Source organism: Gymnoscopelus braueri (genome assembly GCF_963280865.1).
Source record: "Gymnoscopelus braueri genome assembly, chromosome: 21".
In the NCBI taxonomy this organism is placed as follows: domain Eukaryota; kingdom Metazoa; phylum Chordata; class Actinopteri; order Myctophiformes; family Myctophidae; genus Gymnoscopelus; species Gymnoscopelus braueri.
This window is the reverse complement of record NC_137623.1, coordinates 20,764,769-20,778,180: the sequence shown is the minus strand read 5'-3', so window position 1 is coordinate 20,778,180 and position 13,412 is coordinate 20,764,769. Positions and strand designations below refer to the sequence as shown.

The following is a 13,412-nucleotide window of genomic DNA, read 5'->3' as shown; positions in this document are numbered from 1 at the left end:
GAAATGTATAGGTAATGTATGGTAATAATGATCAAAATCTACAAAGTAACTTGTAACTAAAGTTTTCAAATAATTGTAGTGGAGTAAAAGTATAATATTTGCCTCTAAGAGGCAGTAAAGTTAAAAAAAATCCTCAAAAGTGCACTAAAGTACAGTGCTTGAGTAAATGTACTTACTTACTTACTTTACACCACTGTCAGAGCCCCATTGGCATCCATTATAAAATTAAATATTTAATAAGTATAGAAAAAAATGTGAAAATGAGTGGAGGGACTTCTGTGGCCTACTGGCAGTGTGCATACTCTGGCACTAATAGGTCCAGCGAGGGGGTGAACAAACATTACAAACCAAAGTAATATCTGAAATAGATCCTCAGACCCGCATTGTGCTTCTAAAAATATCCAATAGACCAGGGGTCTTCAACAGGGGGTCCGGGACCCCTAGGGGGTCCTCAGAGGTACTACAGGGGGTCCGCCAAAATCTTTGTTTGATGGGGAACATTAGCCGAAAATAGCAGATCTAGATCGGCTATTTTCGGAGAGTTGGTGTAGACTAGGGAAAAAGAGCAGACCAAGTACAAAGCCAACGGTCAAGTTGACTAAATATTGAGAGTTTAAAAGGTTAACTGTCTGAAAATACACATTAACACTATGAAATCTATCAAAAAGTTACATTTGCAACACAATTTTATACAATATGTAGTTGGGGTCCCTGCTTCATCTTTCTCTTAGCTAAGGGGTCCCTGGGCTGAAAACGTTGAACACCCTTGCAATAGACGTCTCTAAAAAATGAAAATGCTTTTGGAAATAATCTTGGTGCGAGTCTGGCTCCACTGGCAACAACAGTTAGTGAAAATGAACACATCCTCTACCAGTTTATCCCTTTAAAAAAAGTGTAGAAAGCCTGAAATCGGGTGGACTGAAGGGTCAAGCCAAATACCCAGCTCAGAGTAATCTTACAGCCTGGCATTGTGTAACTAAATTGTAACATTGCAGCTTGAAGAGGGCAGGGCAGGGTTTTTTGGGAGAAAGCTAGGATAAAGTCCAGTTCTACCATGTTTCCTGAAATGCATTTTGGCTCCATGCCAATGAGGAGTTCGTAAGAGAAATGTCTCAACTGACCCATAGCTGCATGGGTAGAGAGGCCATAGCTGCGATGGTAGAGAGGTACTTGGGGGGCCGCCATAGCTGCGAGGGCAGAGAGGTACTGGGCGGGGGGGGGATAGCTGCGAGGGCAGAGAGGTACTGGGGGGGGGGCGCCATAGCTGCGAGGGTAGAGAGGCCGCCTGGGAATCACAAGGTCCCCGGTTCGTGTCCTGCTCCGGTCTATGTGTCCCTGAGCAAAACGCTTAACCCCTAACTATTCCCGAGCGCTGTACTAATAGCGCTCACTGCTCCTAATATAGTTACAGGCTGGATAAATGTGGAGGAGAGATTTCATGCAGGCTATATGCAAATATACAGTGACAAGAAAATAACCCAAAGGAGTGGGGACAGCATTATTATTATTTATTCATATCTAACAAAGAATTGACTGCAGTGTTAATGCAGGACAGATGCCGGATACATGCTAAGATACTGGGTATCAACTAGATACCAGTGATTATCACTGTAGCGTAATGTTCCCGCTGGGAAGCCAAAACTATCAGCGACCTGATAGTACAAGCCCACTTTAAAACATGAAAATATCAGCCTTCCATCAGCTAACAGGAGAGAGTAATACAATACCAGTATCCAGGCAGAGCAGGAGAGTATAGTGAAACTGATGCAAATTACTTCAAAGTTTATATCCTGAGTTGACCGGCTAGTACAGAACATGACTATGCGTTATAGCGTCTGGGGTGCTCACAAAAGCCAGAGTAGACGTTAAAATGGCCCCAAACATGTTTGAAAGTGAAATATCCCTTTAACCCTAACCTCACAGAAACTATGCCTAAACCTAACCTCAAAACACATGCAGGACAGTGTAGAGAGACAGGAAACCAAGGGCAGAGAGAGGAGAGAGATGTGAGACATGATGACGGGAGTCAAACTCTGGTCCTCGCTGCTCACAGGGAGCATGTGGTCTGCTCTGTTCACTGTACACTAAACCACTCAGCCACCAGGCAGACCCCTTTTGTGTCTTATTCTTTTCAGAATGTATTTTTTTTTCTGACAAAAGTAGATTGTACTTTTACATGATAATAACCTGTGTGTCAACTGTATGACAGCACTGTTATTATTTTTACGGCTAGAATGAGCTGGCCCTGTGTTGTTTGCACGTGCCGTGCATCAACCCCATTATCAGTGTGTGTTTGTGTGTGTGTGTGTGTGTGTGTGTGTGTGTGTGTGTGTGTGTGTGTACAGCGCTGGCACTAACATGATGGCAGACAGAGGACAGAGTGTCCTTGAAGCGGGCACTTGCACCGGGCCCACATGGTTGAGCAAAAGGTAGCCGGATCCATTAGGACGTTGCACTGTGTGTATGTGCGTATGCATGCTCTCTCCCAGGAGATGGACAGCCTGTCTCATGGACCGCTGCCTTTTTCCCTTTCCTCTCAGCTGTTTCCACTCGCGTCAATCAATTACGGGTGCTGGCACACCAGGCTTTCTATAGGCCTAATGGCATTTTTTCAGATCCGCCAGGACACACGCACGCACACGCACACACACACACACACACACACACACACACACACACACACACACACACACACACACACACACACACACACACACACAGGCCACCATGTATCACAGGTAACAGGAGGGTTCGTACATAATTGCCCCAGTACTCTAACACATCCTCTCCTGACCACCAGCCTAATGTTCCTCGTCCTCTCCTTACGTAACACACAGGCCTTCATTAGGTATGCTGTATTGACCGCAGCGAGGGAGCTAGGTTGATGTGGAGGTGGGGGGGGGGCGAGTCACAGAGCCAAGGCTAGGAGGAGGAAATGGGAACGAGAAAATGGAACGAGATGAAAGAGAGCAAAGGAGAGGAGCAAGATGTACCATGCAAAGGGAAGGCAAGGACAGACCGCAAGAGAGAGGGACAGGGTAGATAGAGAATGAAATGGAGACAGAGAGAGAGAGGAGTGAGATAGATATGGAAAAGAGGTATAGAGATAAGGCTTGATTTATAGTTGGTTGTGCGCCAGAGTCGCAAAATAGCCAATCTACAAGCTCACAATGCATCGCAGCCGATCTTGTAGATCGGCTATTTTCGGTGCACGATGCCGACGTGCAGCGAAGTATAACTGCTCTTTTACAGACTCGAGAGGAGTCTGATCTGTAACTGGGAACCCTGGAGTGCAGCGCTGTGGTCCATGGCCAATTAACACCACGCAGACACCCCTGGCTACAGTATATCTCATCACACCATGAATATTTAATCCTCTCCTCTGTACACTGCCGTTAGTGTGCTAGCCCTCTCTGTTGCTGATTTGCCACGTAACATACAGCGCTCGCAGCCTTTCCCATTGACAGCATGCGCAGGATCTCCTGCGGCCGTAAATCAAAGATCTGCTTATTGTTTCACCTTGAATGTTCACCTAAATCAATTCCTAATGCATTCGCTGTAGGCTTGTAGCTAGCTAGCTAGCTCTGTGCTCTAGCCTTGGGGTGCACAGGGAGCTTGTAAAATTGACTTTTATGTGCCACAAACGTCCTCATAATCTTCATCAATCCAGTCGTGAGTTTAGCATTCTGGGCATGTGCAAGGGGCCTTACTGTAGTGTCAGTACATCTACACAGTACAATCCTGAGTGTTAATTGAACTAAAGAAATTGACCAGTTAAGTTCAATTAACACTTTCTACTGCTTGTTATGCATAACAAAAATCTCATGATTGGGACACCTTTCCAAGGTCCAGATATTGTCCGGACAATACGTTTGTGACGTCGACCGTCCACCCACCCTCTAGGCAATTTTTATATAGGAGGATCGAAAATAGGGCCGCCAGGTTGAACATGTAAATCACATGACTGTGACAGTGATTGCCAAATGTTTTATTGGTACAAAATGTTGTCCTTTTTTTAATTCCGTAAGCCATCATGTTGACCATTATAACATGAAGCTCTTGTAAGGAATTGGAAGCGCTTACAGTCCCACACAACCACACAGCCCTTGAGTTCTACTACGGACATGCTACAGAAGAATGTGAAGGTCTCGCACCATAGAGTCCTTTCCTGTTTATCTACCGAGACTCTGGCTGGGTAGAACGACCTCTGGCTTGCTTCCGGTCCAGCACAGCACAGCACAGCACAGCACAGCACAGCACAGCACAGCACAGCACAGCACAGCACAGCACAGCACAGCATATTGTCGCTGCCTGTCGAGTATGTCTACAAGTTACTTTTCAGGGCATGGAAAAAAAAGAAATCGAGCGGCGCGAGGCAGTCACGGGCAGTCAGGCTGCTGTTCCCCAAAGCTCAATCACCCTCCAATCTCATTCGCTAACAAGCCAACACATACGCCCTCAATCCTAATTCTAGCCTCGCACTCTTTTATACCACATGCTCAGCAGCATAGGTCAGCACAGCACCTCTTCTACAGCTTGTCACTGATCAAACTCCCTCCACCCCCCCCCCCCCCCCCTGCCTCCTCCGTGTGACATTAAATGTAGTTCTTCCCTATGTCGGTATGTTAACTGTACAGATTTCTGTGGATTGTATGGTGTAAATGTCATGTCCATGTAATGACTCTGTATCTTAGGCTCTGCTTCAGGGGGTTTGTGATCTCAGATTCTGTGTCATGCTTGCGCAGATACATGTGAAGTGTCACAGGAGCAGAGTGACAGTGCCAAATTTAATGCAATATCACTGCAATAAATGGCTTATTTTGACAAAAGTTGTCTGACTGAACCTGTGTTCCAATGGATCCAATGCAGTTTTTATTTAGTCACAAGCTCTTGTGAATACTTTTCATTGGTTCAATATACAGTATACAGTATAAAACCCACGGTCAGATTTTATCATTTCAACCTGGTGTCCCTCTTTCCACCATGTCATTAAATTAAAAACATATTGGATCTGGGCTTGGCAAACATGAACCACTTTAAGCCTATTAATGTATATTCGAAAGTAGCAGATCTAGAAGCTCACAACGCGTTCGTATCACGAAGCCTTGTTAGCTTATAGATTTGCTATTTTTAAACTAAAGGACCCCTGGGGGTCCCCGGATTCCACTTTGAGAACCATGTGCCCTATACAAGACATATTGTAAAATCAATAACACTTATCTTCTGCCCAATAAGACGTGTTCACTGACTGCAGGCCTCAACTCTGAAGCTTACATCAGCTAAGTACCGCAGCCCCTCCATTAGTGATATGACCCGGCGCACAGAGAACATGTTTGAGTTTAACTTTTGTGCCAGTATACATCAGCGGTATATGATGAGGTGGGTCGCTGTGAACCGCCACCCATAAAGCATTGCCGTCAGAGGGTGTACACTTCCCCTGACCCCCAGCCTGCTCCGTTTCTCTCTCTAGCGGATAGACCACTGGGAAGTTATTTTGTAGCGCTCGTCTATCATGCAAAATGCCAGCCGGGGTTGATCCATGCCAGGTTATCTGCAGCGCTACAGCCAAGTTATCTTTTTTAATTAGTGAGCAAGAGAGAGGTCGACTCAGGGATATACATTAGCAATACTTTCTCTCTTCACTGGAGGAGTTGCAGTACAGGAGTATACATACACCTGTTAAAAACGACTGCTGTAAACTATAGCTAGGAGACCTCAGAGCTTACAGCTAGTGGGTGAGCTATAGTTACGAATGTGTAAGCACCCAGTAAGAGTCAAGAAATCCATTTGTCAAGATGCTACCAGAAATAGATCACCGCGAACCATCCCCTAAGGCATGAAACCACAGAGCGGCTCACCCCCGCCAACGATAATAGAACAATTTCACAGATCAGAGAAATGAATCATAACAGAGCCAGTCAATTTGACTGACTGTGCAATAGATATCTGATTTCTGTGCCTGTTGCACAGGGCCAGTCAGGCTGTTTTTATTTGTTTATTTGCTGCTAATCAGGGCCCAGGGCATGCAAGGGCAGAGTCGCTGAGCCTTTGCTCTGATTAATAGTGAGGGCGTGCTTTCTCTCCGAGGCCCCTCAAGGCCCATCCTTCTTTCAAGCTGTAATCAACAACTGACACTGATCATTACTAAAGCCTCTTTCACATTATGAACTTCGGGACAGCAGGGTATCAGGTTGGGACATCATGGCCCTGTCACACACAGGAGACTGTCCTGTGTCAGACTAGCCTCGTTCCCAGCCTTACTCATCTGCGAAGAGAAAAGCCTGGTCACGACCTAATGCAGAGAGTGTCTATGGGGCTGGGACTTCCGGCGTCTTTTTCGACCAATCACAACACTCGTCTCATTGACGGAGAATGTAAACAGATTTGTAAAGCGTCAACTTCATTTCCTTGGGCGGAAATTCCAGTACTTCCGTTAGACACTCAACCAGGCTAGGTCTTGCCTAGCGTGGCGTCAGACATGTTCTCATGAAACAGTTAATACACGGTTTGATTAGGCGATGGGGTGGCGCCTGGGTAAACGCACATGTTAGGTCCATTCCCTCCTTCACAGCGCGAGGGAGAGATGCGAGGATGAAATCCAATCTTTTTTTTATTAATTTCCTTCGACAGATGAAAAATGTGCATATAGGAAATTAACCGCAACAAAACGCTATAAGGACTGTGTGAAGATAAAATCAGCCCATGATTGAATGTGTATTTCACGAATGTTTGAGAAGCACTGTGGTAAAGCAGTGGTTCCCAAACTGGGGGTCGGGGACCCGGTCCCCAGATGATTAGCTTAATGTGCAACATTGACAATGACTTTTAGCCAAATTGTCAAATATTACATAAAAAAAAGGCAAACATTGTGAAAATAATATCTACAAGCTCACAACGCCTCGCACTGCGAGGCGTTGTGAGCTTGTAGATCGACTTTTTTCACAATATTCATCTACGGAACCGAGTCAAACTACTGAATAAAAATGAATGGCTACAATTCCAAGTGCTTGTCAAGGTGGGGGTCCCCAGTTCAAATGTGATTATTTTATGGGGGTCGCGGCCTGAAATGTTTGGGAACCCTTGTGGTAAAGGACAGCATTACGTACCTTTGCCTTGTCGAGCTGAGCCTGCGCCTGGCGCTCTGCCTCTCTGCGCGCTGCCTCCTTATCCTCCTCCAGGGACACATCCGAGTCTGATGGACGGCTGGTGTAGGAGTCGGCCGAACCCTGTCAGGACGACAAGCACAACCACACCCATGGATTAAAGCAAAATATAATCTCACGACAGTGTTGATAGGCCTAAGTCCTAGTGATTTGTGAAACGGCGTGAAAGGAGCTCCCCACAAACTAGCGCTGTGTTTCGTAACCAATTGGCAAAAACAGCCAACCAGTGAAATAAATTCCAGATTGAGGCTTTAACCTTTGTTTTTCCGAGATCATCAGGGTTTTCTTGAAGACTGAACGTGTATTCTGTTGCTAGTTTTTTGGGGCTTTTCTGCCTTTAATTGATAGTTTACAGCGTAGATGGACAGGAAACAGGGAGAGAGAGATGGGGAGAGACATGCAGTAAAGATCGTCGGGATCGGGACTCAAACCCGCGATGCACCGTCAAGCTACTTAGGAGCCTAGGTGCCCGGACCGCTGGCCTTCCGTTGCTAGTTTCTCTGGTGCCTGAATTTCCCGCGTGGGATCAATAAAGGTCTATTCTAAACCCTGGACTGAAGTATTAGAGGTAGTAATCTTCTGTTTCTGTACCTGTAGCGTGATGACACTAGTATGTCGCAGGTACTTACCCCCAATCTAACCCTTGGATGCTGAGTGCCAAGCAAGGTAGCATTTTTATAGTCATTGGGGTTAGCCAGGGTTAAAGTGCTTAACGGTTCTCGGTTCTACAAAGCCCCAGTCATCTCAGGTCACTTGAACGCTGAACGCAGAGAAACAAACGAGGACACATAGCACTAAAGCACCATTCATACTTATAGTGGAAATAGCACACCTAATAGCAGACCTACAAGCTCACACCGCGTCGTGGATGCGACACGTTGTGAGCTTGTAGGCCTGCTATTTTTGGCGCCCGACACCGTCGTGTGATGGAGCATAACTTTCGTTTAATGCCGTAAATAGCTCTCTTCTCCTGTAAATCACACTGTAAATCACGACATTGCTACACCCAAAGGGACATTTTACAAAACCACAAGAGCTACGGTAATTGGGTCCGTGTTGAATAATTAACGCTTCTTCTCTGCCTGACAAGGCAGCACGACAGCCAATCTCTGTCTACACACCACACACATGCACGCATGCATGCGCACATGCATGTCTGCACACAAACATACACAGTACTCTCTCTCTGTCTCTCACCCATACACACACACAACGTGACTTACATTCATTCACTGTGAATGTAAGCTGGTATTCACAAGCCGGGAAAATATTGCAAGAGTAATGCGCACGCTCACGAGCACGAGTTTAAAAGTGCCTTATTTATAAAACCCAAAAAATTGTTTTACACACAAAAAGAAATACAATTATACAAGCTTAACTCTTTGCCTGCCACGGACGAGATTTCTCGTCACATTCTGCCAAGGCGTAGCCTGCCACTGGTGAGAATGATGAGAGTTGTGTTTACAGTGGTTTTCCACCAGATGGCGCTGCTATCTACCCTATGAATGATGCTTTCACTGCCTGATGACGACAGACCCGGAATTGAAGTCATTAAAAAAAAATTTAAGCTAGTTTACTTCCTGTTTATTTCCTGTGGGGAAATGGCTATATCTCCGTTCCTCTTGCTTTACGGCAAAAACGAGCCACGTTCAACTGGCCACGGCTGTGCAACGAGTTACCGCGATCGTATTTTTTTGTCTCCTATACTACGAGACCCCTGTGTCCCTAATATGACCCTAGGGTCATATTATGTATTTTCCTGTGTTTTTCCCCCTCATTGGTGTGTTTGTGAATGAGTGGTGAGGAGTGAGTGATTTGAGTACCAGCTGGTGTGAATGGTGACTGAGTGGTGGCTGAGTGTGAGTGACTAACTAGTATGTAGATTCTCGCAGGTGATTGGCTCCTATCTTCTTGGGCGTCACTATAAAGCTTCATGCTTCCAAAAGTTCAGATGTCTTTCTCCTAGCCAGCCTCCAAACACCAGTGTGCTGTAATCTGTTAATGTTTATGTGTTAAAGATGTGCGCGTAGGGGTGAGGAATCTCTTATGTATTAGTAGTTGTTTTGTAGATCCCACCCTGAGGTAGCATGTATATATTGTCATGACTTTTATTATGACTTAAATTAGTAAATAAATTCTCAATGCTTGGGATTTTGAACATGCGTTGTCTGGCTGTTTGGGGACTGGGAAGGAGGGAGTCCACTTTTGTGTTGCGACCATAGGCTCCCCTAGGCCGGGTCGTAACAGTGTGTAATGAGGCGATCTCCGTGAGGACAGCGGTCACGGATAATATTCCATGATTTTTCAAAGGTACAGAAAAATTGCTCGTTTTTGCTGGCAGTAGTGGCACACTATTACACTATTACACTATTACTGGCAGTTAAAGAGTTAAGTAAGTTCTCACTATAAACCCCAGAGAACATATAGACACTGATAACTAATATAATATATATAAATACTGCATACATATAACTTCCACTTAAATCATAGTTATTGTCTTGTAATCTGGACTTTACTAACCAAGTGTAGCCTAGTTATTAACAACAACTTGCCAGAGAGGGTCGCTTGTAAAAAAAGGTCCATGGCTTTGATGCTATAGATTAGATGTAGGCCTATTTTACAGTGCAGAAACATAATTGCCTTGATGCATGTAACAGCTTGACAAGAGGACATTTTAATTAACCACACAAACCCATTTGGTGAAAATAGCAGACCTACAAGATCACTATCACAACGCAACAAGTTGTGAGCTTGTAGATCTGATATTTTCTGTGAAGAGATTTGGAGTAGAGCAGTGGTTCTCAAAGAGGTGTGCAGGACACTCTGGGTTCCTTGGTGGGGGGGTCTGTAACTCGGCAGTGTATATGGGTCCATTTGGTTCCATTTGTACACTCAGTTATGGGGGAACTTGACAATAAAATGTTTGAGAACCACTGGTGTAGAGGGAAATAAAGGAGGAGGCCTATCATAGACCCCTGGGGGATTCCCGTCAATTAAGTAAATCCTTGTTGGGGAAAGCTTTCACTGAAAATAGCCGATCTGCGCTGTGACGATCTGTGCTGAAACGCGTTGTGAGCTTGTCAACTGGCAATTTCCTGCGAAAGCTTTCCCCCCAATAACAGAAAACAGAAAAGACACTAAAGAGCCCTGAGGGACTGGTTAACTAAATCAGTGGCTCTCAAACAAATCTATCTGGGCGCTGACCCCCATCTGAAAATATTTCGTGCCAGGGACCCCCATAAAAGACTTGCATTGTTAAAATGTTTCAAAAGTATTATTCTAAAAAAAATCCAGATAAAAAAAAGCAGATCTACAAGCTCACAACGCGACACAAGGTGACACATCGTGCCACGTTTTGAGCTTGCAGATAGGCTATTTTCAAATAGCTGATGTAATAGGGTTAAACAGATTTTTATGCTATATTAAAGCAGCACTATTTAACTTTCTTCTTCTATCGCAGATTTGAACCCGGTTTCCTGCTCAAGTGCTGAGTTTTTGTACCATTGAGCCTGCCTGCTTTTTGTACCATTGAGCTAATAGAGCCTGCCTGCTTTTTGTACCATTGAGCTAATAGAGCCTGCCTGCTTTTTGTACCATTGAGCTAATAGAGCCTGCCTGCTTGCTCAGGGGATAAATTGAATCTTGACCATCAGGTCAAAAGTCATGTCCGATCCTGTGTCTAGGTGAGACATGACCTTTGACACGATCTAAATGTCTCAATAGAAGAGCAGGGAGACAAAACCACCACAATTGTATAAGTTATATTATATTAACATACTCTACCATACAGATTGGACAACATTACATTTTATTCATTTAAAAAAAAAGGAACAAACCCCTTCAATCCCCCTGATTGAAGGGGACCCCTGGGGGTTCCCGGAACCCCACTTTGAGAACCCCCGAACTAAAGGAACCGTGTTTAGCTTCAGGTCCTCACCTGCATATCTCCCTGCCTCCACCACCGGTGTCTCATTCATCTCACTGCACCATTATACTCACTGCTGTGTCTGAGTTAAAAATAGCCTCCCTCACTCCGTGCCTGATTAGAATTACCCAGCCATGCCTGCCACACACACACACACACACACACACACACACACACACACACACACACACACACACACACACACACACACACACACACACACACACACACACACACACACACACACACACACACACACACACACCCACACACACACACACACCTTCCCAATGGCTGCATTACCATCGTTTAAGTATGATGATGAGGCCTGCGGTAGGTATAGCATTATTATAATAAATCATAATGAACTATTCATATCTATAGAAGAACCTGTGTTCCATATGATGTCCGGCAGCCAAGCTCATTAACCCATTCAATCCGTGAACGCATTTTTTGTGTCATTTTAGATTTCTTTGGGCTATTATTCTTTAATCGTGATTTTTTTTGGCAAATCTTTGAATGTATATTTTTTAAAGCGGACATTTGTAAAATATTTTGTTCCAGGGACCCCCAGAAGCAAAGATTTGAGTTACAAAATGTTCGCTTAAAAAAACATATCTCGAGCTTGTATATCTGCTATTTTTGAATAGCCGAAGTATAAAATAATGGACTGGTTATAGCTCAAATCTAAAATGACACAGATGCGTTCCCGGATTGAACGGGTTAACTGTCTCTGTGTGTCTGATCTCGTCTACTTTGTACCTGCGACAGCGGACTATAAATACCTGGAAGGTTTATTTGAAAGCCAGCTCATTAACTATCCATGGGCTGGAGCATTCATCACATCAGGCTCATGAATAAGGCATTGTGTCCGCGCTCTCGCCTGGCTGCGCAGCCCAAAACAAAGTGACACTCGTTATGCAGTAGGTGTCATGTTTTTTTGGCATCGTTAAAATCACAAAAACAACAAAAAAAATCTGGGGGAGATCAAGCGCAAGATTGATCTATGCTTTACAACTTACAGTACGATGGAGATATCATGCAAATGTAGTGAACAGGGCCCTCATTTGTACAATGGTCTATGTTCTGACTTTTTTTTAAATAACAATTGTATGAAATTATCAATATAACTAAAGTTCAGGAGCAGACACAACAGAGACCTATTTTTTTCCAAACCTATTTAAACCAACTCTTTAAGACCTGATGCCGATTCTACAAATGCCTTTCTAAATCAGTAGTTCTCACACTTTCAAGATTTTTCTAAAATGTTCAATGTTCACGTCGCAGTGCGGCATGAAGTGCCGTGCTGTGTATCTTGCTTGTATATCCGCTATTTTTGAATAGCCAACACTAAAATCTAAAATGACACAGATGCTTTCCCGGTTTTAATGGGTTAACCCCAGCGTCTCTATTTTAGGCATGTCAGTATTGGCAATTCATTCATTTAAATAGCTGATCTACAAGTTCACAACGGGTCAGGATGCAACACATTGAGAGCTTGTATATCGGCTTTTTTTTTACACATTTTCGGAAATAGGGCTTCCATTTTCCCTTTGTCTCAGTTCTCCATTCAACCACAATTCATTCCCTAATATTCGAACCCTGATTTATCCAACTTCCTTTTACCCTGATTCATAGACCTTCCACACTATAAACTACATAGTAGCATGCTTTTTGAGTAAAAAAAAAAAAAAACCTACAAACATAACAACACACAAGGACACAGCTTCAACAAGTCCAGCAGCATACCTACAGGTTAGGTATACATTGGATTCAAACGTACAAACCCCTGTCAAGCTAGAGTAGTGCTTCTAAAAGTGGTGTCCAGGGACCCCCAGGGGTCATTGAGGAGGTTCCAAGGGGTCCCCAGCTAAATTAATAGCTAATTAATATATCGTCAAAATCAGTCTCACCACTTTAACCCCATTTTATACTTCGGCTATTTGAAAATACCCGATGTAAAAGCTCACGACGCCTCGCAATTAGACCTGTCACAATTATTACATAATCGTCTAATCGCAATTATTTTGTCATAATCGTATCCATGTTGAAAAATGTTCATACATAAAAAAGCATAAAAAATTGCTGATCTACAAGCTTACAATTCATGACGCAATTTTTACCTTTTTTTGGTATAACATTTATAAATGTTACATATCTTCCCTGTGCAATTTTTTATTACGAAACCTAAAACGCAAAGAGAAATTTATTTTTTATTCATATGTTCCAACGTCCAATGCCAAAAACACAATTCACACCACGTTAAGAGCTTGCATATCAGCTATTTTCAATACTTCTTAAAACATTTTATTTTCTAATTTAGG

General features: G+C 43.8%; 1 protein-coding gene across 3 annotated transcripts in view; it reads right to left on the bottom strand.

Annotated features, from left to right (window-relative positions):
- The window catches only part of cacnb2a (calcium channel, voltage-dependent, beta 2a), a 110,495-nt gene that overhangs the window by 26,958 nt on the left and 70,125 nt on the right, over positions 1 to 13,412 (bottom strand). For all 3 annotated transcript variants that reach the window (XM_080417825.1, XM_080417827.1, XM_080417826.1), the window contains one exon: positions 7,107 to 7,226. In XM_080417825.1, coding sequence (XP_080273951.1) covers positions 7,107 to 7,226 — 120 coding nt within the window. The remainder of the gene's footprint in view (positions 1 to 7,106; positions 7,227 to 13,412) is intronic.